The sequence below is a fragment of the Pseudozyma hubeiensis genome, assembly GCF_000403515.1.
Source record: "Pseudozyma hubeiensis SY62 DNA, scaffold: PHS45, whole genome shotgun sequence".
NCBI lineage: Eukaryota > Fungi > Basidiomycota > Ustilaginomycetes > Ustilaginales > Ustilaginaceae > Pseudozyma > Pseudozyma hubeiensis.
Window position 1 is genome coordinate 764063 of NW_012133827.1, and position 24381 is coordinate 788443.

The following is a 24381-nucleotide window of genomic DNA, read 5'->3' on the forward strand; positions in this document are numbered from 1 at the left end:
CCACCGCCTCTCTCCGCTGGGGCGATCCCACCACCGCCACCACCAATGCTTGCTGGGCCGACCGCACCCAAACCACCAGCGTTGCCGCTGATTCCCAAAAAGAAACGCAAGGGCCTGTTCTGGAACAAGCTGCCGGCACACTCGCTCACGAGCACCGTGTGGAGCGATCTGCCAAAATCGGCCGTCGACGTCACCGGCGAGATCGATCGTCTGGACGAGCTTTTTGCGATGGGGAGCAAGCCCGCCGCCCCTGTGCCCGAGGTCCAGCAGACGGGCCGAAAAGCGAACCCGACTACGCTTCTCGATCTCACTCGAGCGCAAAACGTGTCCATCGTTCTAACGCGAATCAAGCTGTCCTTCCCCGAGCTCCGCACAGCTCTGCTGCAGTGCGACGAGTCCAAACTCAGCATCGACAACCTCAAATCGATCAAGTCGTGTCTCCCAACTGCGGACGAGCTTTCGCTCGTGCGCGATTACGACGGCGACATCTCCACGCTGAGCAAGGCGGATCAATTCTTCCACGTGATGCTCGGCATCCCGCGTCTCGCAGAACGCTTGGGATGCATGATCTACATGCGCAAATTCGAGATGGATCTGGAAGAGTTGAAGCCGGATCTGCGGACGCTGAAGCATGCGGTGGACGAGATCAACGCGAGCACCAAGTTCAAGGCGGTTCTGTCGACGGTGTTGACGATCGGGAACGTGCTGAATACGTCTACGTTTAGGGGGGAGGCTAGTGGGTTCCAGCTGGGCGATCTGTTGAAGTTGAGGGATACGAAGCCGGTGAGGGCGAATGGAGAGACGCCTAGTCTGCTGCATTATGTGGTGAGGGTGTTGAACGGGATGGACAAGGGGTTGGTTGGGTTTTTGGACGATTGCAGTCACGTAGAAGCTGCGGCTAGGCTTTCTACGAGTTCGATCATGCAGGCGGTGGCGGCGTTGGTGGGTGGTCATTCGACGGTGAAGGACGAGATGGAGATGCTGAAGAGGATCGGGATAAGTTCGCAGAGCGATCGATTTGTCGATACGATGGCTGAGTTTGTGCGGCAGTCGACTCCGCAGGTGAGGGCGCTGCAGTTGGCGGGGAGTACGGTGCAGGACAGCCTGGGGAAGATGTTGGTCTACTTTGGGGAGGATCCTAATCAGACCAAGGCGGAGGAGTTCTTCGGACTGGTGAGCAGTTTCGGGCAGGCGTTGATGCGCGCCGAGGAGGACACGTTGCAGGCGGATCGGAAGAGGCAGGTGGAAGAGCAGAAGAAGAAAGCAGCGGCTGCTGCCAAGGGAAGGTTTGGGATGAAGATTCCGCAATTTGGCCCAGAGGTACGCGGACCGCTGGTCGTAGGGTCCAAGGAAGAGACGGACAAGGAGGACGACGTTACGCCGACCGTATCGAGGATCGCGGGAACCAAGGTGGACGAAACAACGGTCAAGGAGCAACCGAACATGGGACGTCGATCCTACCGCGGTCGTGGTCAGCTCGACGAAGCGATCAAAGAACTCCGTGCTGGCGCAGCAGGTCGAAAGCTCGCCAACGTCTTCGCCGCCCAGCGCGACACCTCACCCTCCACCTCACCCACCAAACCCTCCTCCCGCATCTTCACCCGTCCTCCCGTCGAACTCGAAACCCCCCTCGAAGACGACACCCAACCCCACTCCGCCACAGGCACCATTGGTAGAACGCGTTTCGCCTCCTCCACCCTCCGTGGCCCCCACGCGAGGGACAGCGCCTACGCAACCCTCTCGAACAACCCAAGCGGAACCCTCAGCGGACGAAAGAGTCTGAGGATCAAGAACGAATCCAGAAGACCCCTGTCGAGGGTTTTCCTGACAGGCGATCCTGTGAACCGCGACGATTAGCATTTCACGACCACTTTGGATGACAGCGACGACTTTGCGACGTTGTAAACTCTGCGAATGTGAGATGTTGTGACAAGCATGTGTAATTGAGCAGATATATGATCAAGGGTAATCACAAATTCGCAACGGCAAACACAGCAGACCGAGACGCACTACGCCTTCTTGGTAGTAGGCACCATCGTCACCACCTCCTCACTACTGGTCGGGTGAATGGCACACGTCTCCTGGAAATCCTTGACCTTGGCACCCATCTTAACCGCCACGGCGAAACCCTGCAGCATCTCATCCGCACCCAGTCCGACAATATGCAATCCCACCACCCTCTCCTCCGGTCCCACGACCATCTTGAATGCACTCGGAGCCTTGTGCTCCAACATTCCGTAGTACATCGAGGTGAACTTGGACGTGTGCGTCGTGACGTTGTCCTTGCCGTACTTTTCCACGGCTTCCGATTCGCTCAGACCGACGGTACCGGACGTCGGGTGGGAGAAGATGACGGTGGGGATGTTGTCGTAGTCCATGTGGTCGTCTTTGAGCGAAGGGTGGTTCGAGTAGAGACGGTTGGAGAGCTTCCTTCCTGCTGCGATGGCGACGGGGGTGAGCAGCGCTTTACCCTGAATGTCGCCGATGGCGAAGACGTTGGGGACGTTGGTTTCCTGGTACTTGTCGACGACGATGTTGCCTGCCTTGTCGAGCTCAACTCCGGCGGTCTCGAGTCCAAGGTTGTCGGTGTTGGGTCGTCGACCGATCGCCCAGAGGAGACAGTCGGCCTCGATGGGATCGCCCTTGTCGGTGTGGATGGTGAGCGGCCCACCCTTTGTGCCCTCGACCTTGGTGATGTTGGTCTGCTTGTGGACGTTGAGGCCCGTCTTGGACATGTAGTCCTGCAGCGTCTCCGAGATGATGGGGTCGAAGGGACGCAGGAAGGTGTCGTGACGGATGAGCAGATGCGTCTCGGATCCGAGCGTATTGAAGACGCCGGCCAACTCGACGGCGATGTAACCAGCACCGACGACGACGACACGTTTGGGCTGTTCCTTGAGCTCGAAGAATCCATCCGAGTTGATACCGAGCGAAGCGCCTGGAATCTTGTCATCGCTAGGAATGATCGGTCGACCGCCGGTAGCAATCACCACTCTGTCGCCCGTGACCTTGTAGGTTCCAGCGTTGAAGCTTCCGTCTTCACCGCGCATGGTCACCTCGACCTCATTCTTGCCGGTCAACTTTCCGTGACCGGAAAAATACTCGACGCCGTCCTTGTCGAGGTTCTTGTCGTAGATACCATTGAGTCTGCGAACGTAGGCATCACGCTTCTCGGCAAAGTAGTTCCAAGAGAAACCGGGAACTTTAGGCTTGTTGACGACATCGCCGAATCCGTACTCGGGAGCCTCCTTGAGATGCTCTGCCATATCAGCGGCGTGCCACATGAGCTTCTTGGGTACGCAGCCTACGTTGACGCAGGTGCCACCGAGTCGACCATCCTCTTCGATGACGCACACCTTCTTGCCGTAAGCCGCAGCACGGCGCGAAACACCCATGGCACCGGATCCACCACCGATGACGACCATGTCATAGTGGGTGGAGGAAGGCTTGGCAACAGGAGGCATCTTGGCGGAAGACGAGGTGGAGAAGGGTGAGGCAGAAGAAAGGTGGGTTGAGGTTTGTGCGAGACGAGTCGCAGCAGTGGAGTTGGTGGAGGAAGCGATGGTGACGGGACGACGAGGGGATGAGGATGGGATGAGGTTAGAGACGGTAGCAGTGTTGATGGATCGGATTAAGGGCGAAGAAGCTCTCGAGGCACGTAGCACTCGTAGCGAACTGGAAGAGGCAAACAGCGATATGGTGGGCGAACGGAGGCGAGCTTGCTGCGTGAAGAAGCAATGGCGTAGATTCGATCTGATGTGATGGGCAAAGAAGGGGAGGAGGTGTGCTATGACGGGATATCCGATTTGTCCAGGATCGTCCTCGCTCAGCGGCAAACGAGAAAAAGAGGCACGAGCCAGCCGACAGAAGGAGACGGATGACGCAAGCGAACCAAAGAGACGCCGGAATCTTGTACCTGTAATCCGCGAACAAGCCAGCGTGCGGAGATAGGCCACCGTTGCAGTAGAAAAGCTGAGCTGAGCTCAGGTCGGACCAAATTCCACGCTGATCAGCAATCGACTTTTCGGGTCTGCAGCCGACATCAGGGTCCAAGGGCTCACTCTTCCTACACACGCTCATCCTTCGAGAATGCAAAGGGCATCATGAATGAATCTCGTCTCATTGAACGGGTATAAACGTCAAAAGGAGAACTCCATCTTAGCTAGACATCGTGGTCCGTCATCCTTCCCTTCTTGCTTCCACGCTTGATCCACTTTGGCAGCTTGAACTTGCGATCTTTGAACGAGCTCGCTCTGGTGGATACGGTACGTGTGCTGCTCGACGATGGAAGCGTCATCGAGTTGGACGACTGCATCGATGTATCCGCAGCTGCAGACTCGGCTCTGGTTGGTTCGTCGGAAGCGCCGACCATGAGCAAAGGCGCTGCCGATGTTTCCCCTCGGTTGTTGCGTGCGATCGGACTGCCCGCTTCGTCGGAAAAGACGCCGACACCTTGCGCGCCTCCGCCGTCGTTTCTGGATGGAGCTGCATCGCCACTTGAGCCACCAGCACCGCCGCCAAAGATGCTGAGCGTCGATAGCGTGCCTCCGGACGCCCGTCGTTCGGGCAAAGCTGCACGTGCCAGTCTCAGGCGAGCTTCTTTTCGCGCTACAGCACGGTTGGGTGTGATGTCGATGATATCGTCTGGATCGCTGCCCTCGGCTTCTTCGTCGCCTTCACCATCTCGATGCTCATCGTCCTCGTCATCCTCGTCCTCGAGCGCCTCTGCGTGTATGCCGCCGACGCCGAGTTCAGCAGCGCCGGGCGATTTCGAGTACAGACCCGAGCGGGCCGATGCGCTGCGACTCATACCCTGCGACGGTGCTGCTGCGGGCGAGCGCGCGCTTCGCACACTTCCCTGCGCCTGGGGCGTCATTTGTTCGGTAAGGATACTGCCATACCCACGGGGGGTCGTAGGGCTCGCACCTAGCAGAGGCTGTTCGCTGCCGTCCGCTTGACCTCCACGAGAAGGATTCGAGATGGGCGAGGAAAGCTGCGCTCTACCTTGTTCCATGTTGGCTTCAGTCTGCGTGTGCGAGCCCCCCGCGCTGTGCTCAGTCTCGGCAGCTGTTGCCTCCTGACCATCGTCCGAAGGGTAGAGGCTCTGCGCATCGACTCCGCGCCGAAACTGCGGATCTTGCGCCAAATCCCTCGCCCAGCGTTTCGCTTGCACCGGATTGCCGCCCGGTGGAACCTTGACGCCGACGATGGCGATGTACAGAATCCATTCGAGCAACGTGAAAGCCATCTGAGCACCGACGAGGATGGGCATCGTTGGCTCAAAATGTCGGAATGCGTCGGGCCAGCGCCACGTGTCCGACGCAAAGATGCTGGACCAGGAGAGGTTAGGCGTGTCCAGTACACCTGGCTTCGGTCTCGCCTGGAAGAGCAGGTTTGCAACGGAAACGTAGAAGAGGGTGCTCAGGATGCTGATGGCGGCGACCGTCACACCGAGCTGGCGAATGCGTTTGCTGAAACCCACAATCGCATACGCGCACGCACGCGCGACGGAAAAAGCCATGACGAGCACGACAATCTTGCGACGCTCCCACGCCGCATTGCCCGATTTGCTATTCTCAGGATCGAGTGACGAGAGTGTCAACAAGGGATCGTGGTGCGACACCTTGCTCATAATGCGCATTGCCGGTTCATCGTGTCTGGACAGCTGCGTCAGAACGAGGATGCCGAGAGTGAGAGCGGTTGCGACATCGAGAGCAGCGACCAGCGGTAAGAGGAAGAAGAGCCGAGGTCTGGAGCTAGACGATCGTGGAACCTCTCCAGGTATGGTTTCGGGCTCATCGAGATTCGCTGTGGATGAGACAAGGATGTAAGAGCCGGCTCGAGGAGGTGATGATTGCGTGGTGGACGACATGCTGAGTGAGTCTTGCGGGTGTCTGAATGAGGTGGGTCGAAGATGCAGGGAGCTCTGCTGAACGCTCACTATGATGTATGCATAGCCAGAGGCGGGGTTGCGAGGGTCGTTATTAGATGCGTACGAGTTCGGGATGATGATGGTGCGCATGTGCAGAGGCAGCGTGATAAGAAGCTCGCATAGCCAGCCCCTTTTCGTTTGAAAGCGTCGCCGAGACCAACACGCTCAACTTTGGCACGCGCGCTCCTCTCTGGCATAGCGGCTGGAACAAAATCAGACGCAGGGTCCAGACTGAATTCGCCGTTCAAGCTTGTGAGCCGTCATCATTCAGGCTCTCACAAGCCTCCACGAAATGCTCTTAGCATCTTTTCAATCGTCATATTGTTCACATTGACTGACGACCTTTGAAACCGATACAGATCCAGAACTGTTCCCTGGACTCTTTGCGGCTCGCCTCCATCTTCTCCGCCTTGACAAAGTGGAAGTGCTTCTTGAGCACCTGCTTGCGGAACGAATCCGCTTCGTGCGACATGAAGTACTTCATCACCAGCACACTCGACTTCGAGGCGAGCGAGATGGGAGACTTGCGCTCTTGACTTTGCAGCAGGTGGTGGTCACGTTTGAGAGTGCGTAACGCAAAGTCCTGTGATGTAAGATGAGCGGGGAAAGTTGTCAACGTCTTGCCCGCCTGATCAGTTTGACAGAGCGATTGAAGCCGGATCCTCGACTTACAGTTGCTGCTCGACAGAGCTCTAATGACGCCTCTGTATCTGTGATGGGATTGCCGGTTGTGTTTGCTGCAAGGTCAAATCACCCAGCTCTTCAGTCAGTCAGCTGAACAACCCTGTCACTAGCTGATGATCATGTGCACTCACCCATCATGTCGCTGACGACGACATCGACAAAGCCCTCAGACTGCTTGTCGGCATCGTTCTCGTCAACACTGCCTAGCGCTGCATCTGCCGCCATGCGTCGGAGCCTTTCTTGCGTTTCTACATCGAGAAAGTCGCCCTGGATCGAAGTGACGCCCTCGATGCCGACCACCGGCAGCAGATCCAGAGCAAACACTTTGCCCGCCGTCCTACTTCGGGTACGCTCGACTATGGCTTGACTCCATCCGCCTGGAGCAGCGCCCAGATCTACAATCACACGTCCTGGCCGCAGGAACTTGTACCGATCATCCAGCTGCAACAATTTGAACGCTGATCGTGCCACGTATCCACTTGGAGCTGCCGTGACATGATCATCCTGGATGGAGGCCTGCTTGTTGAGGCTCTTGGGCTGAGTGCGCTGCTTGACGTAGACGTCGGCCTTCTGACGTTGCATGTAACGGCTGGAAGAGCCGCCTCGTTTCGATGATGCGCATCGGACGTGCTGCGCAGCACCATCGAGCGTGCTACGTGGCGGGAGCGTTCGTGTTGCAGATGGGTGTGCACTACCTCTGACTGCGATCAGGGGTGCAGCTCGTCGTAGCATCCCTCTTCAAGGGCGTACAGATCCAAACGGCGAGCAGTCCCTTGAAGCGTAGTGATGCGGCTGTCGGTCAAATCAAAGTGCACAGCCCGTCGAGCAAAAATGTTAAAAAAAGTGCCAACCGCCGGTCAACTCGTGCATTCTCGCACGTGGATCTCGACCATCCTTCACTGCTCTCATCCTCTAGAAACTTCTTCCACAGCGATGCAGTCGCACTCCTGACGCAATGCCATCACATTGATCCGATCCGATCCTTCGTGTCCTTCCCTTCCTACTTACACGGTCGAAGCGTCTGCTCCGTCCTATAGTGCGGTCGCGCAATCGATCAAGATGGACGATCCCATCCTATTCGACAGACGCGCAGAGGCTGGCCAAGTCACAGTCGATACCACGCGAACCTCGCTCAATGGCTTCGGCATCTTTGCCATCATCGTCTTCGCCATCGTCTCGCTCATAGTCATCCATCCCATACGAATTCGCATCCCCGCTCCCATCGCCAAACTTATCCGCAGTACCAGTCGCAAACTCTGGCTCGCGCTCGCAGGACCACCCGACGTCGACCAGCAGGAACAAGATGCCGTCGAAGCCGAGCTTGACACGCGCAATCCCGATGATGCTCACTCGAAATCGATGTACATCACCATCGATCACGTCTCTGCCCCCGTCATCGGTGTTCTAGTGCTGCTGGCCACCACGACCATCGGTGGAGAACAGGTGAAGCAAGGCATCGTCGGAGAAGACGGTATCGAGCCGTACGACGTCCTCGCGCTCTTCATCTCGCTCGCCTACATCGCCATCAGCTTGGACGCCACAGGTCTGCTTCGCTATCTCGCCTTCCTCATCTGTCTCAAAGCCGGTCGCCAGGGACGCGAAGCAAAAGGCAAAACGCTCTACCTTCTGCTGTACTTCTTCTTCTGGTCAGCAGGTGTTCTCGTCGGAAACGACCCAGTGATTTTGTCGGGAACCGCTTTCTTGGTCTACTTCACCAGGGTGGCGGGGATCAGCCCACCGGACGCTTGGATCTGGGCCGAATTCGTGGCAGCCAACATCTCGTCCGCCGTGTTGGTCAGTTCAAATCCGACGAATCTGGTGATTGCCACGGGTTTCGATGTCGACTTTATCACGTACACCGCGTACATGGTGCTGCCGGCCTTTGCGTCTGCGGTGGGCGGGTTGGGAGCGATGCTGATCTACTTCAGGAATAAGGAGTCGGGTGGCGGGAGGGAGAAGGAGGGGGAGGAAGAAGGGAAGTCGACCATCAGGAAGTTCGTAGAGAGCGTCCCCGTGATCGGGTCTAGGATGCAGGGTCGATCGAGCAGCGGTCAGATCCGTCAGAGATCCACTGCTCCCGTCGACAACGGCGAGGCCGTCCCTGACACTGCCACCTCGCCAACAGCGGCAGGAGGCACAACTCCAAACTCGGAAACCCCTTCCACCATCCCCATCCACAAATCGTCCAAAGGCAAACGTACCCATCCGCTCATCTACATCCCCGAAACCATCATCCGTCCCGACGTAGACCCGCGCGCCGCGCTCGTCGACAAGACCGGCGCCATCTTCGGCAGCATCGTCATGGCTGCCACGCTAGCCACGCTGGTGGGGACGTCGGTGATCGGCGGGGTCAAGGTGTTTGAGATTGCGGTGCCGGGAGCGGTGTTGTGCTTTGTGAGGGATGGGGTGGCTGATTGGTTGAGGTGGAGGAAGTTGCGGTTGGAGAAGAGGAAGGAGTCGAGGGAGGAGGTTACAAGGGAAGCGACGGTGGTGGGGAACGGATCGGAGGCGATTGAGATGGAAGCGGTAGCCGTATCTACCTCTGCTGCCGCTACGAGTGATCGTAATGGTGCTGCTGCTGCTGCGGGGTCGGATATCAAACGCACTGATTCGTCAGCCACCGCCATCCCCGCCGCATCTCCTCGCAGTCGAAACGCACTTCGTCGACTGATCGCGTTCCACTCCCACCTAACCACCGTCTTTCCCACCGTCTCCATCGTCCTCTCGCGCCTCCCCTTCCCCCTCCTCCCTTTCGCATTCTCCATGTTCATCCTCGTCCAAGCTCTCGCCCACGTCGGCTTCATCAACATCCTCTCGCGCGGTCTCGGAACCGTCTGCTCTTCCGGCTACATCCCCACCGCCTTCTTCATCTCCTTTCTGGGAATCGTCCTCTGCAACATCGGTGGTACCAACATCGGTGCTACCATCTTGCTGACGAAATCCGTTCGATCGCCGTATTTCACGGAGAGAATCTCCCACCTCTCCCAGCGGGATCAACAGCTTATAGAGAAAGTGGCGCAGTACTCGATCGCCTTCGGTTCGAACGTGGGTGCGTTGGGTGGAACTTTCGCCGCCAGTTTGGCAGGGTTGCTGTGGTTGGGTGGGTTGAAACAGGGCGGGATAAGGGTGGGTGCAGGACAGTTCCTGAAGTGGTGCGCGGTGGTCGTGCTACCGAGTACAGCGATCGGGATAGCAGTGATCGTCGCCGAGGTCAGGTACTTCCATGTCAGCGCTTAGGAATGCTTCTTCTCTCTCTCATCACATCGGAACTCCAATGCAACATCATAGATACCATCACACATTCGAAAAATTTGAGAGAATGCATTTGACTGACTGTGTGCGTCCACCTACAAATAATGTCGCAACGAATACAACAACACCTTACCCCTCGTATTTCCAATCGCCACATACTGGCTCGCAGGACTGAAATCGACCGAGCTCACACTACCTAACGGCGTACCGGACGTCGGCCAATTGCTAAACACCCTCATGCTCGGGAAGTGCACCAGTCGCAACGCGTCCTTCTTGAGCTTGGATGCTACAGCCAGAATCTGTCCGTCGCCGTTCCATCGCATGGTGGTGGTGGTGGTGACGAGGTTTTCGATCGTCTTGACTGGATCCATAGATCCACCGGGGACCTTTCCGAGCACCGCGTCGATGGCACGTGACGACGGGATGACAGAGGTGCTGGTGGTGGGCGAGTACGAGTCGGCGGGACGCTTGTAGACGTTGACGATACCGCCGTCGCTTCCGACCGACCAGAACTTGCCGTTGGGCGAAACTTCCAGTCCTTTAGCACCGAAGGAGCCAGCGTCGTTCCAGATGGAACTGCATCCGACTTCAAGACCCATGTTCCTGATATCCCACAAGTGGACACTCCCTTCACTGGACATGGTCAACAGCTCGACATCCTTGCCTGTGCCCGTGACGCCGATGCCCGTGCCTCTGTCACCCAACACCGAAGCAGCGTCCCACGTGAATCCTGCGAGCGGGGAGTTCATGCGGACACCGCCAATCCGCGTTCCACCGGCAGCCCCCGAGCGCCCCCAGTCCAACAGATGCACGACACCGCGTCTACCACCGATCGCCAGCAATCGGTTGCCTTCCTCGGCAGTGTGCGGTTGGAATTTGGCATCCGACAAGTTGAGCTCGTTGCCGTCGTCCTCCGCAGATGACTGCGAGGCGAGCGATCCAGCGCCACGCCACGGGACGGATCGAACGACACGCCCAGCTTGCAGGTCGTAGGCGTACAGGAAAGGGCGATTGCCCGAAATGAGCGCCGACGAGCCGGACGGGTGGAACGAAGCGTGCTGGATCGGCAGGTCAGGCACGTGAATCGTCTGGACGAGCGGGTTGGACTTGCCGTCGATCTGGAAGAGTCGCACACGACGATCTTTCGATGCAGTCATGAGGACACTCGCACGAGGGCTAGGATGGAAGCGCACCATCTCAATGCCTGGAAGCGACTCTTCGGCCGCAATGGCGTTTGCGTTTTGGGCATCGTTGGCGTTGCGCAGACGGTCGAGCTCGATTTCACCCGCTTTGAGCTTGCCGCGAGCCTTGACAGATTTGCCGGCGAGGTCCTGATCGCGTGAGCCGTACCCTTCGACCAAACCCGTGTCGCTACGAAGAAGATCGTGGATACCCTTGCTGACGTCCTCATTGATAATGACGGCAGACTCGCCATACCCTTCCTCCGAATCATCTGGTTGCTGAGACAGCGATGTGAGTCGGAACGACGCCCACCCGGGTCGGGGATGAAGCTTTTCGAACTGAGCTCGGAGTCGCAGCTCATATTCGAGACCGCTAATTTTGCTCTCGCCGACCTCTTCCCGTAGACGCCGAAGGCGAGCGACACCGACACGAGATCCGTTGGCTGCGAGGTTGTTGTTGCGCGTGAGGTCGATGCTGAGCGCTTCGTCGTCTGGGTCGGTCCAAACACACCTCTTTGTGCGCTTTGGCTTCTTAACGGCAGGTGTGCTAGAGCCGGCAGCGGCAATCTGATCGATGAGAATGTCTTCGTTGTCCGAGTCGTCTTCGTCACTGCCCTGTTGTGAGCCGGATACAAGACCACCTTGCTGATCGTCGAGCTGCCCATCATCGTCGCCGCCCGCGGTATCGACCATGAAAAGATCATCGTCCGCTACGCCTTCATCTGCAGATGCCGTATCATCTTCGCCATCACTGTCGTCCTGCACAACGTCTTCGCCCGTAGTTCTCTTGGATGTTGAAGGGTGAGACAGGAGAGAAGAGGAGCCGCCGAAGATGAGCTTCTCGAGATCGAGCTCGTTATCGGCGGGCGGCGGTGGTGGACGCTTCTTCCGGCTGCCAGGCAAGGCATTTGCGTCCTCTCCCAGCACTACTTTGGCTGGAAGTGCGTCCCTATCGGAAGGTGAGGCAGCTCGGACAGCGTTGCCGTCGTTCCTCGACCTTTTGCGCGCCATAGTCGCTCTTGAAGAATGGCCTCGGGTTACACCGAGCCGTGCGCAGTATGCTGTCTCAACCCCGCTGCTCGCTTTCTTCCGATGCAGGTGCTTCCCACGCAGCCAAGCCGTGAGTTGTGGTTGATAGAAAGTGTTGGAGCAGGCTGATTCGCAGATAGGCTGATCCGAAGGATAGTGATTGATGGTGAATGAAGCAGCTAACTGCGTAAAAAGTCACAATGAGTCTTGCCAAAGCTCCACACACCCTTCAAAAAAGTCAAGCCAAAATTTCCCAAATCTCAATTCTTCGCGAGGGTCCGATCTTAGGAATTATAGCATCATGACTAATACATGCCTCAACTTGCGTGATTAGAAATAGGCGACTGCGTGGACGATGAGTGGCCACCGGCTCGAGCCGGCGTTTTCGATGCGAAAAAAGAGGCGAGCTCGTGTGGCTACGGTTTTCGGCAACTCCGCACTCACGTTCATACCGTACAACAACACCGACCGACGCTCTCGCGCTTCCAGCAAGATTCAGCTCTAATCCAGCGGCCGAGGCGTCTACTTTTCCAGCCACCAGGACACAAGGCACGAGTTCCCGATAGGCTCGTATCTCCAAACAAGAGGCATTATTCAAGCCACCGACGGAATTGGACCGCTACCATCACCTTCCTTCGCTCCTCTCAGCCCGACGTCAACTACTGCCTTCCCCTCAGGGCCCTCAACACTGAAGCGAGGCTTCGCAGCAGACCCCTCGGATCCGCAGTTACTGCCCTACTCCAAGAGCTCCGATCACCATGTCGCCTGCTCAAGACTCTCATTCCGACGCTCCTGCGTCATCGCATCGCAAAGTCGAGGATGAGCCAATGCCGGCGCCATCCTGGAGCGACGGTTCATCCTGCCCAGTGCCACATGCCAAGTCGCATCCTCTTCCTCCTGGTCACCCGCCTGTTCCGGATGCACCAGCTTCAACCTTGTTCCCCCCTACCGACTCTCGCTGCATCTTCTATCGATCTCCAGAAGATCTCGCGCAGACGCCTCCGCTTTCGCGCTCGACATCCTCCTCCATGCTTTCCTCCACGACAACGCTCCCATCTCTTCACGAGCTGGCAGTCACTCATAGCGCTTCCGCTCATGAATTCAACAAGGCTCAGATCCTCGACCAGCAGCGCAAAGAGGCCAACATCAACCCATTGCCGTCCGACCGAGCAGGCCAGCTTGGCCTCGATCCTAGTTGCACGCTAGTCCTCGCCAGCCGTAACAGTCAGCTTGCGCTTGTGCAGAGCTCCCACGTAAGCGCAATGCTCGAAGCAAGATTCGGAAGATCATCTCCGCTGTTCCGCTCTCAGTTGGAGCGAATGGCAAGTGCACTCGAACCCAACACCGACACCGGCAGCGATGGCTCTGCTTCTTCATCACAGCCTTCAACGTCGGCCGCTCGTTTGCAAGAGGTCGGCGACGAGCACTCAAATGACGATGTTGCGTTTCTTCGCAACCTGCTGCAGGGATTCCAGACGACGTCCGACGCGCCCCTACGTCCGCACGCTTTCCCCATCACATCGATGTCGACTGCCGGTGACCAGAATCTGCGATCGCCGCTGTATGTTATCGGAGGAGAGGGAAAGGCTATCTGGACCAAGGAGCTCGAAGTTGCACTGGAACAAGGCGGTGTCGACGCCATTGTGCACTGTCTCAAGGATGTGCCAACGGCGTTGCCCAACGGGCTCGAGCTCGCTGCCGTGCTGGAGCGCGAAGATCCTCGCGACGCTCTCGTGGTCAAGGCTGGTCTGCCATACAAGGTTCTCGATGAGCTGCCAGTCGGATCGGTCATTGGCACCTCTTCAGTGCGTCGAGTGGCGCAATTGCGCCGTAGATATCCTCATCTGGTGTTCAGCGACGTTCGCGGAAACATTAACACTCGCCTCGCCAAGCTCGATGCACCCAACGGTCCGTACACAGCCCTAATCCTCGCTGCCGCCGGTCTGATTCGACTCAACATGCACGCACGCATCACTGCGTTCCTCAGCTCGCCCGTGCTGCTACATTCGGTCGGTCAAGGCTCATTGGCGATCGAAGTGCGCACCCCACCCGAAGGTGCAGATCCAACTACCAACAGGGACGCACGTATTCGAGAGCTCATTCGTTCGATCGGCGACTGGCGCGCTACTTTCCGAGCCGAAGCAGAGCGTGCTTTGCTCCGAGAGCTCGAAGGTGGCTGCTCGATTCCTGTTGGTGTAGAGACGCGCTTTGATGACCACGACCAGATCGAGGGTCAACGCAGTGAGGCCATTGCACTTGTGGACGACTTTGTGACACAGGGCGATGCCGATGCCAAGGCGGAACTGCCAAACGGAGGCGTGCCGCTGATCAGAGATGGACACACCATCCCCGCCAGCCAGCTCTCTGGCGGTGGCGAGACCCTTTCGTCGCCACCACAGCGACCGCCGCTCGAATCGCTGGCTACGGGCGTCCAGGAGATGGAAGCCGCCAAAGCGCGATCCAAAGTATCCGAGCCATCGACGAATGCACAGACCATTGCCGAAAAGATTGTGTCGACCTCGTACAGCATCGTGGACCGCTCTACACCTGCAACGGAAGGACGTACGCTGCACCTCGACGCCATTGTCGTGTCGCTCGACGGCAGCCAGGAGTCGCGCTACTCTGCTTCGAAGCATTGCAAGACGGTCGAAGATGCACGCGAGCTCGGCATTCACGTTGCACACGAGCTTGCGCACAAGAAGGGAGCACGCGCCATCCTCGAGGAAGTGGAACGACACCGCAAGATGGCCGAAGAAGCTGATCGTCGGCGGCGCGAAGAGGCGAGGAAGCGCAAGTCGATGGGATTGCCTGGTGGCGAGATCAATTCGATCGCCGTCACCAACGGCGTGGCGTCGGCTGCCGAGCAAGGCGACCTCAATGCACTCAAGAAGTCAAGAGATGGCTGGATGCGCGGGCAAGCAGAGATCAGCCTCGGCGCGGAGCTGGAAAAGTTCAGAGATGCTCATGCCACGGGCACGGGCGGACAAGCCGATGCGGCTTGCGATCCGTTGGAAATGGACCGTAGAGGTGTCGCGCGTGACGATGGACAGCCAAAAGCTTGGGAGGTATGATCTGCAATGGCCGTATTTGGATTGGAAAGCATATTGACAGTACACTGTGCAGTATCTTGCGTTAATGTAGCATCGTTCCTAAGGACAAGTCATCGCTACCTGCAATGCTTCCACTTCGAGGCAGGAGATCTCTGTCGACAGCGTTGTCTAAGCTGGGACCTGCATAAAAAGCCCAAAAGTGTTAGTGATGTCGAGCTAACACCACTGAACATTCACAGGACGGTGGATCCGGATTGCGGAGACTGGGCTGTGGCTGGAGGAAAAATTTGAGAATTTTTTTCTGAGAAAGTGGATTGGCAGACCGTGCATTTGAGGTTGTCCGCCTTTTTCTGGCTCAGCTGAAAAAAAGGGCTGTCGTCTGCCTCAGTCTTCTTAACCTCGAAACCCTGACAAGCTCGAGTCGCTCGCTGTGTTCTGTCTTGTCCTCTCCCTGCACCTCGTATCAGCTCATCCGGTCGGGCTGCGTCGAACACGCTCATCACTTCATACCTACATCATCAACAGCCCATATACGCTGACGAAGCGCCAGATCACTACTTACTTCGTACCAGCCGCTGTTCAGGCTCCGAAGGCATATCGTCCGAGAGCGGTCCAGAAACGCAATGTCGAGCTCCATGTCGTCGGCCAGCTCGTCGAGCTCACGCTCGTCCTTTGACGGACCTTCGACTCCACCAGACACCGTGCACTCGCTTCCCAACGCTCTCAAGGCTGCAAGACAGGAGGCTGGCATCGACACTGAGGAGCCGCTCTGGAAGAAAAGACACACCTTCTTCCCCCTCGAACGTCAGGAGCGATACTCTGCTCCCACAGACAATGGCTTCGTTGCACCCGAGCTCACAGAACTCGTCGCACCCAATATCGAGTCCTTCAATGCGCTGTGGGCGGAGGACCCATCGCTGGACCCGCCCGCCTTGGCTTCCGTTTCTGGCTTCGTCAACGAAGGCACCGGCCTGCTCGAGAAGAGCTTGCGCCGCTTGCCGCCACGCATCGTCTTTGACGGACAAGGAGATGCCAACAATGGCCTCGGCAATCGCATCACCCTCCGTATGGACAGCGTCAACCTCACAAAGCCGCTCATCAACGAGCGTGCAAAGGGAGTTCGCGAACGCAGAGTGTTTCCCTCCGAGGCGAGGGAGAGGCTCTTCACCTACACGGGCAAGCTCACTGCACGAATATGCTGGAGCGTCAACGGCGACCCAGAGCAGAGCGACATTGTCACGCTGGGCAACTGCCCTGTCCTCGTGAGGTCAAATCGATGCAACCTGCGCGGCATGTCCTCAAGAGAGCTTGTCGCTCACCACGAGGAGGCCAACGAGTTTGGCGGCTACTTCCTCGTCAACGGAAACGAGCGTTTGATCCGATACCTCATCGTCGCCAAGGCAAACAGCGCACAGGCGATCGAGAGACCCAGTTTCGAGAAGCGTGGCCCAAGCTACTCCAACAAGGCCATCGTCATCCGATGTCTCCACAAGGAGGACCTCATCAGCGTCACCAATGCTGTCCACTACCTCCACAACGGTGGACTCACGATGCGTTTCAGCTGGAGGAAGCAGGAATACATGGTACCCGTCGTCATGGTGCTCAAAGCGCTCGTCGATGCCACCGACAAGGAGATCTTTGCTTCCATCGTCCAGGGCGACTTTGAAAACACCTTCCTCACCGACCGTGTCGAGCTGCTCCTCCGCAACTTCAAGCAGTACAGTCTCTGGTCCGGACACCAGTGTCTCGAGTACCTCGGCTCCAAGTTCCGCGTCGTCCTTGGCTGTCCCGAAGACTACACCGACGCGCAGGTCGGTACGGAGCTCATCAACCGCATCCTCCTCGTCCACCTCGACAGCCCCAGGGAAAAGTACAAGATGCTCATCTTCATGATCCAGAAGCTCTACTCGCTCGTCGCCGGCGAGTCGTGCGCCGACAATGCCGATTCTTCGCAGCACCACGAGATCCTCATGCCCGGCTTCCTAGTTGGCCAGATCATCAAGGAACGCATCGACGAGGCCGTCAGCAACGTCCGCGCCCAGATCGCTCGCGACGTCCGAATGAAGGTCAAAGGAGTCGACTTTTTCGATTCCAGATACATCAAAAAGACCGTCTCCAAGGTCAACATCGACATCGGTGTCAAGATCGCCTCCTTCCTCGCCACGGGCAACCTGTCGTCGCCCTCGGGTCTCGACCTACAGCAGACGTCCGGTTTCACCATCATGGCCGAGAAGCTCAACTTTGCGCGTTACCTCGCCCATTTCCGTTCAGTGCATCGAGGTGCCTTCTTCGCCGAGCTCAAGACCACCTCGGTGCGAAAGCTGCTTCCGGAAGCCTGGGGCTTCTTGTGTCCCGTGCACACGCCAGACGGCTCGCCATGCGGTCTGCTCAACCACTTTTCGCACACGTGCAGGATGACGACGCGCCAGCCTGACGTCTCACACATCCATGCGCTGCTCTCGGGTCTCGGCATGACCGAAGCCGCCTTCGCCGTCGGCGCCGTCGGCGCTGCCAGCCAGAAGAACGCCAACGTCAGCAAGGACATTGTCGTGGTGCAGCTTGACGGTGCCATCCTTGGCTACACCACACCCGGTCTCGCCAAGCATATGGCTACGGCGCTTCGAATCTGGAAGACCGAGGGTTTGCACCACGTCCCGCTCGACCTCGAGATCGGGTTCGTGCCCACTTCGCGCGCCGGACAGTACCCCGGCCTCTACCTCTTCTCCAACCGCGCCCGCATGATGCGTCCTGTGCGACTGCTGCACAACAACAAGATCGACATGGTCGGTCCCTTCGAGCAGGTCTACCTCGACATTGCTTGCGACCCGCAGGAAGTCGTGCCCGGCGTGTCGAGCCACGTCGAGCTGGCGCCCACCTCGATCCTTTCGGTGCTCGCCAACCTCACACCGTTCTCGGACTACAACCAATCGCCACGAAACTGTTACCAGGCGCAGATGATGAAGCAGACCATGGGTACCGCCTCGACTGCAGTGAGCAGGAGGACGGACAACAAGCTGTACCGAATTCAAACGCCCCAAACGCCCGTGGTGCGACCGGAGCTGTACAACAAGTATGGTTTCGACGACTATCCCAACGGAACCAACGCGATCGTCGCTGTCATTTCGTACACGGGATACGACATGGAAGATGCCATGATCCTCAACAAGAGCGCGCACGAACGCGGCTTCGGTTACGGCACCGTGTACAAGTCGGAGACAATCGATCTTCGCGACCTGAAGGGCAAGTCGAGTTCGAGCGTCCCGACGCTTCACTTTGGATTCGCGCCCAATTCGCGCCCCACGGAAGCGCAGCGTGCCATCCTCGACCAGGATGGTCTGCCGTACGTGGGACAGAAGGTGCTGGCGGGCGAGCCGATTTGCGCCTACTGGGACGAGGTGAGCGGCAAGACCATGTTCAAGAAGTTCAAGGGTGACGAGTACGCGTACGTCGACACCGTGCGTCTGCTCGGCTCCGACGCTGGATCGGGTGGAGGCGACAGCGAGTGTCAGAAGGTGCAGATTATGCTGCGCATCACACGTTCGCCCGTCATCGGCGACAAGTTCTCTTCGCGTCACGGACAGAAGGGTGTCTGTTCGCAAAAGTGGCCCGCCGTCGACATGCCATTCTCTGAGAGCGGGATGCAGCCGGATGTGATCATCAACCCGCACGCTTTCCCGTCGCGTATGACGATCGGAATGCTGATCGAGTCGATCGCAGGCAAAGCCGGTGCCATGCACGGCATCGCCCAAGACTCGACGCCGTTCACGTTTAGCGAAGATTTCACTCCTACCGAGTTCTTCGGTGAGCAGCTCAAGGCTGCGGGCTACAACCACGTGGGCAACGAACCCATGTACTCGGGTATCACGGGTCAGGAGCTGCGCGCCGACATCTATCTCGGAGTGGTGTACTACCAGCGTCTGCGTCACATGGTCAACGACAAGTTCCAGGTGCGTACCACGGGACCTGTGCACGCACTGACGCGTCAGCCGATCAAGGGTAGGAAGCGCGCAGGTGGTATTCGATTCGGAGAGATGGAGCGTGATGCGCTGCTGGCGCACGGAACGTCGTACATGCTTCAGGATCGATTGATGAACTGTTCGGACTACTCGACGTCGTACGTTTGCCGAACGTGTGGATCGTTGCTCTCGGTAGGCTTCGATACGTCGACGTCCAGCGGTCACGGTGGTTCGATCTCGACGATCGATATGTCGACGCAGGGCACCACACCGATCTTGGGACCCAACGGAGAGTTCTGCCGCGTCTGCAGAGCGGAGGACGAGGTGCGTCGTCAACAGGGACTCGAGCCATTGCGCGGCAAGAGGCAACCCATCGGCGGAGTGGAGGCTACCATCGGAATCCCGCAGAGCAACGTGATCAACAGCTTGACCGGAGGCGACCTGGACGTGGTCGCGGTGCCGTACGTGCTCAAGTACCTGGTAGCGGAACTGGCGGCGATGGGTATCAAGATGAGCTTCGGTGTTTCTCCTTGATACTCTCTACAAGAATGTCATTCGATCTAATTCACACAAGCATTGACTATCCGAACAAGGTGTGCAGTACGTATGGAGCATGTGTGTCGTTGCAAAGTCATGTTGCGAGTGAGTGTGTGACGGTGGCTCGACGCCTACCTGGGCTGCAACGGATCTTGTCGCTGGCTACAGTAGTGGGTGTTGCGGTACAGCCGCTGGGGAACTAACATTCGTTCAACATACGTTTAACCGGGTTTTCGGATCAGATCCAGCCGCAGTGAATACAAAGCCTTGATCTTGATACAAAAGCGCCACATACCGTTACCAAATTTCTGGAACCAAAGATACTGGCATTTGTCATCTTTTCTGCTTGCCAGCGTCATTGGTCTCTCTCTATTGTCTTGTGTCATTGCAGAATTAGGGAACGCCTCTTCCGATGTGATTAAAACGTTGGCATGTACACTCTGCACCGTTTCCGACTCGGACTCCGTGGCAATCGTCTCGGACCTGCAGACTGTTCCGAGCAACAAAGTCGGACGGTGGAAAAACACGGCGGCGCCCACGGTTGCAGCTCCTTGCCAGAATCAGAAGAACCAATTCGATCACCAATTCAGTGAACGGCATCTGGAAGCAGGAAAATGACTACACTATACCACACCACAACGTACGGCTCGGTGTCCATTGCGACAGTGATACCGTCACATGATCGTTCCGCTCTACTTTCTCTCACGCAGACCTGATGATGTTCTTTTCATGTCGTTCGAAGATGCTGTTCAGAGGTGTCATTCGTTGGAGATCGAGAAGTTGAGGTGGTCGAGCAGCGACGGTCTGCTGATGCCGATGAGCGTGGTCGATCGGATTGCATAGACGTGCAGCGAAAACGAGCTTTATTTTCCCTCCCAAATGCAGTTCCGATCTCACCTTTTTCTCCGGTCCATCGAAAGAAGATGGTCTAACATTGTGGGACAGTCAGCCGTGCAAAACTACGCGATCTTCAAGCCCTTCACTTGTCAGCTCTGCACTGTTGTCGAGCTGCCGTTGGCACTCTGGTCGCGCTCTTGTGCCTCTGGCCAGCCAGAATAAAAATTGACGTTACTCACGCTGCTGTGGCTGCTGGTGCTGCTGCGCTGCGCTCTGCAGCCGCTTTCACTCGGGCATTCCAGACGACTTGCTTCAGCCCTCGTCCTCACCGTCCGCCTCCTTCTCTCTCGTCGCCATCGCGATTCACCACCACATATCTCACTTTGACTACGCTCTGGCGTTCCTGTGCTGTCGCAGTTCTTTCTCTGCTCACCCGCTCATCCGTCGCCACCTTTCTGTGCATATTCCTTTCGACACAGCGCCAGCAGCACCATTTTCAACCAATATTCACTCCTCTTTCATACAGTAATCATACTTGCGACTTGCATATGCTCTCACACAACATAGGACCCTTCTCAAACTCTCGCTGCCATAGACGCATCTTCACCAAGGCTCAAACCGCCAGTAGATCATCCAACGATTTAGCCGACGAGATCGACGACCCAACTGCCGGCCTCCCTCGCTCAAATCATCAGAGCGTCGAAGAGCAATAGCATCGTTCCTCCGCGCCGGTCTATATCGATCTCTGGCTCTCCTCTGGCAACCTGGTGTATCTCCACTCAGCTTCTCGTTCAGGCTCGGCTTGCAATACTTTTCATCGAACCCACCAACCTCTTTGTGCCGCCCACCATTCTCCCCCACTTTCTTCTCCAGCCTTTTGCCACATCTTTGAAGGAGGCCAGCATATCGTGTTCTGACCCACATTCCACGCATAACCTCGTAGACCGCAACCATGGAAGGCTCCAGCTCTTCCACATCGCCAAGCGCCTCGCATGGCGGCACTTCGACCACACTAGACTCCGAAGCCGGCGCTCCAAGCGTCCTCATCTGCTTGCTTCGACTCGACTTGCGCATTCACGACAATCCCCTTTTCTACTATGCCCATCAGACTCACAAGCCCATTGTATCGTCAGCCGAAAAGACAGTCGACCTAAGCAAACTCGAAGACGAGGCTCTCTTGGGTTCCACTGCTGACTACCTTCTCCCTGTCTTTGTCTTCGACGAGCGAGAGATGGAGCTCAGCGGTCTGCCCGGCTACCACAGGAAAGGTCCCGAGGCGCGCACCAAAGAGTACGGCTTCTGGAAGACCGGTGGCTTCCGCACCCGTTTCGTCTCAGAATCAGTCTACGACGTACGATCCCGCCTGCGATCCGTCGGCTCCGACTTGCTCATCCGATTCGGTACACCAGAAGAGGTCATCTACAACCTTGTACATGCTTTCCAGGCCGAGGGCACCCACGTCGAAGGTGTCTGGCTTCAAAAGGAGATGACCTACCCCGAGATCGATGTCGAGAACAACATTATCGAAAAGCTGCAGGGCAGTGGCGTCCCTGTCCAGTTTGTCAACGGCAAGACCCTCATCCACCCATCCGATCTCCCCTTCGAAAGCAGCGAGACACCCGATGTCTTTACCCCCTTCCGTAAAAAAGTCGAGGCGCTAGGCACAAAGATGGTCCGTCCTGTCAAGCACTCTCCTGCCAAGTTCAAGGCATTCCCTCCGGCAATTCCTTCCACTCCCGACTATGCCCTCGACGTATCGTACGAGGTCGATGTCGATGGCCTCGCGCCTCGTGCTCCCGAGACCAAGGACAAGCAAGAGGGTCAGGTCTCCTTCCACGACATTCTCCGCTTCCTCCTCACTCCACTCAACGACTCGCAACTTCCGCCAACACTAGAAGCCAGCGCGCTTCTCCAACAACGTCATCCTGGCTCCGCCTTCCCGCTGCGCGGTGGCGAGTCTTCAGCCTTGGACAGACTCGACTGGTACTTTGTGCGTGGCAAATCGGCCGACTCGACGCGATGGGGCAAAGCCGATCCACCGCCCGTAGCGCGGTACAAGCAGACGCGTAACAATCTCATCGGTCACGCCTACAGCACCAAGATGTCGCCTTTCCTCGCCTACGGAAGCATCTCGCCTCGACAGATCTGGGAAGCGTTGGACGACCACGAGAAGAAGTTTGGCGAGGATCAGAACACCTACTGGGTCCGATTCGAGCTGCTCTGGCGAGATTACTTTTTCTTCGTCGCCGAGAAGTACGGTCATCTGCTCTACGATCTTGGCGGCTTCGAGCGCGCCACTGACCCGCGTCAGGCCGCCAGAAAGATGGAAGAGGGCTGGTGGCGCAAGTGGGACCCGATCAAGGATGGGCCCGAGCACGAGATGACGCGTCTGCTCGAAGGCCGCACTGGCATCCCTTTTATCGATGCCAACATCCTCGAGCTCCGAGAGTCGGGTTTCATGTCGAACCGAGGTCGTCAGAACGTAGCCAGTTTCTTGTCAAAGGATCTCGGGTACGACTGGCGTATCGGCGCCGAATTCTTCCAGTCGCACCTCATCGACTACGACCCGACGTCCAACTACGGCAATTGGCAGTACGTCGCCGGTGTCGGCAACGATCCGCGTGCCTCTCGGCAGTTCAACACGGTCAAGCAGGCCAAGGACTACGATTCGCACGGCGACTATGTCAAGATGTGGATCCCGGCGCTGCGCAATTTGCACGTCGACTACGTGCACACGCCGTGGCTGCTATCGGCCGAAGAGCGCAGACGCTACGGTCTCAAGACAACCAAGATGGATGTGACGATCGACGGGTACCCAGCGCAACCGCTGTTTGAGCACGAGGGGTGGCAGCGCCACTACGAGCGCAAGCAGGGTGTGGGTTCCAAGATGCATGGTAATCCGCAGGAGAAGGTGAAGGACGGTAAGGTGCCGCGTCGCCATCGACCTAGCTACCGCGTGTCGGCCGCCACTTATGGCGCACTGTCCGACGGCGGCGCCTCTATGGACCAGCTATCTGCTTCTGCCGGAACCTTGTCAAGTGGATATGATGGCAGTGGGTCGCGCAATGTGATTCCACCGCTGCGAGGCGCTTCCGGATCGATCGGGCCATCTTTCATTGCACGTCCCAATCAGGGCTTCCCGAATGTTGCGGCGCTCAACATTGGCGGCGGTTCGGAGCGCAGCGGGTCGCCGTTCGGGACGTCGCCGGCCGGACACTCGAGCACGAACAAGTTTGCTCGCCCGGCGTCGGGGCATCAGATGCCGGCGAATTTGCCAGCGCCTGTGGGTCGTGCGCCGGGCAACGCGTTCGACTTTGGTCCGGGACGCACTGGTAGCGCCTCGAGTATGGACATGCCGAATGGCAGGGTTCGTAGGGCGCCGGGTGTGGGCAACGATGCGTATGCCGCTGCGCTGAATGCCTCGTCCACGCCGATCGAGTCGGTACAGGATGCCAAGTCTACTGCGGGTGGAAACGGATACGGCAACGGAAGGAATGGTGTTGTGGGAGGTGGGACTGTGCAGCAGGGGGTTAGCAAGGCGGATTTGGAGACGAGCTGGCGACGTGGGTCGAAGTGAGGCCCTCCCTATTTTGTAGCTTGACAATAGAGAGGTATGGAACTATACGCAAGTTGTCTGCATGTTTCAAGTCTAGCTAGCGTCTGTGTTAGGGTGTGTATGATGCATGCTTCGTGGTCCTCTAGACGCGCGCGATGCATTAAGGGAAGATTGAGAGGCTGGTGTGAGGGGCGAGGAGAGGTGAGCGGGAGGGGTTGGACGAGGTTCTGAGTTGACTGCGACACTTGCGACGCTGAGATGAAAGACGGAGAGTGGTGGTGGGTCTTTGAGGTGGCTGACTTGTCGCCCGGCGTACAGTAGGAGTTGCTGTGTGTGAGGTGAGGGTTGTTGTTCATGAAGGGGGGGG

General features: G+C 57.6%; 10 protein-coding genes across 10 annotated transcripts in view; 5 read left to right on the top strand and 5 right to left on the bottom strand.

Annotated features, from left to right (window-relative positions):
* PHSY_004705 (RhoA GTPase effector DIA/Diaphanous) overlaps window positions 1-1857 on the top strand; it is a gene marked incomplete at both ends in the record, with an annotated part of 6609 nt that extends 4752 nt beyond the window's left edge. Inside the window, one exon of the mRNA XM_012335317.1 lies at window positions 1-1857. This exon is cut by the window's left edge and continues 4752 nt beyond it. Within this exon, the coding sequence (XP_012190707.1) occupies window positions 1-1857 (1857 nt within the window).
* Window positions 1858-2009: 152 nt separating this feature from the next.
* Window positions 2010-3464, bottom strand: PHSY_004706 (hypothetical protein; the record flags this gene model as incomplete). Its single annotated transcript, XM_012335318.1, has 1 exon — window positions 2010-3464. One exon carries the CDS (start codon window positions 3462-3464, stop codon window positions 2010-2012), a length of 1455 nt encoding a protein of 484 aa, XP_012190708.1.
* A 698-nt stretch (window positions 3465-4162) lies between these two features.
* Window positions 4163-6022, bottom strand: PHSY_004707 (hypothetical protein; the record flags this gene model as incomplete). Its single annotated transcript, XM_012335319.1, has 1 exon — window positions 4163-6022. The coding sequence occupies one exon, from the start codon at window positions 6020-6022 to the stop codon at window positions 4163-4165; it is 1860 nt and encodes a 619-aa protein (XP_012190709.1).
* Window positions 6023-6257: 235 nt separating this feature from the next.
* PHSY_004708 (methyltransferase) lies at window positions 6258-7198 on the bottom strand (the record flags this gene model as incomplete). Its single annotated transcript, XM_012335320.1, has 3 exons — window positions 6258-6515; window positions 6605-6669; window positions 6748-7198. The coding sequence occupies 3 exons, from the start codon at window positions 7196-7198 to the stop codon at window positions 6258-6260; spliced, it is 774 nt and encodes a 257-aa protein (XP_012190710.1).
* A 477-nt stretch (window positions 7199-7675) lies between these two features.
* PHSY_004709 (hypothetical protein) lies at window positions 7676-9853 on the top strand (the record flags this gene model as incomplete). The annotated part of the gene is made up of 1 exon (XM_012335321.1): window positions 7676-9853. One exon carries the CDS (start codon window positions 7676-7678, stop codon window positions 9851-9853), a length of 2178 nt encoding a protein of 725 aa, XP_012190711.1.
* A 110-nt stretch (window positions 9854-9963) lies between these two features.
* PHSY_004710 (hypothetical protein) lies at window positions 9964-12060 on the bottom strand (the record flags this gene model as incomplete). Its single annotated transcript, XM_012335322.1, has 1 exon — window positions 9964-12060. The coding sequence occupies one exon, from the start codon at window positions 12058-12060 to the stop codon at window positions 9964-9966; it is 2097 nt and encodes a 698-aa protein (XP_012190712.1).
* Window positions 12061-12905: 845 nt separating this feature from the next.
* Window positions 12906-15149, top strand: PHSY_004711 (porphobilinogen deaminase; the record flags this gene model as incomplete). The annotated part of the gene is made up of 1 exon (XM_012335323.1): window positions 12906-15149. The coding sequence occupies one exon, from the start codon at window positions 12906-12908 to the stop codon at window positions 15147-15149; it is 2244 nt and encodes a 747-aa protein (XP_012190713.1).
* Window positions 15150-15751: 602 nt separating this feature from the next.
* PHSY_004712 (hypothetical protein) lies at window positions 15752-19618 on the top strand (the record flags this gene model as incomplete). The annotated part of the gene is made up of 1 exon (XM_012335324.1): window positions 15752-19618. One exon carries the CDS (start codon window positions 15752-15754, stop codon window positions 19616-19618), a length of 3867 nt encoding a protein of 1288 aa, XP_012190714.1.
* Window positions 19619-19842: 224 nt separating this feature from the next.
* PHSY_004713 (hypothetical protein) lies at window positions 19843-20383 on the bottom strand (the record flags this gene model as incomplete). Its single annotated transcript, XM_012335325.1, has 2 exons — window positions 19843-20104; window positions 20334-20383. 2 exons carry the CDS (start codon window positions 20381-20383, stop codon window positions 19843-19845), a joined length of 312 nt encoding a protein of 103 aa, XP_012190715.1.
* A 1027-nt stretch (window positions 20384-21410) lies between these two features.
* Window positions 21411-24035, top strand: PHSY_004714 (hypothetical protein; the record flags this gene model as incomplete). The annotated part of the gene is made up of 1 exon (XM_012335326.1): window positions 21411-24035. The coding sequence occupies one exon, from the start codon at window positions 21411-21413 to the stop codon at window positions 24033-24035; it is 2625 nt and encodes an 874-aa protein (XP_012190716.1).
* Window positions 24036-24381: the final 346 nt, after the last annotated feature.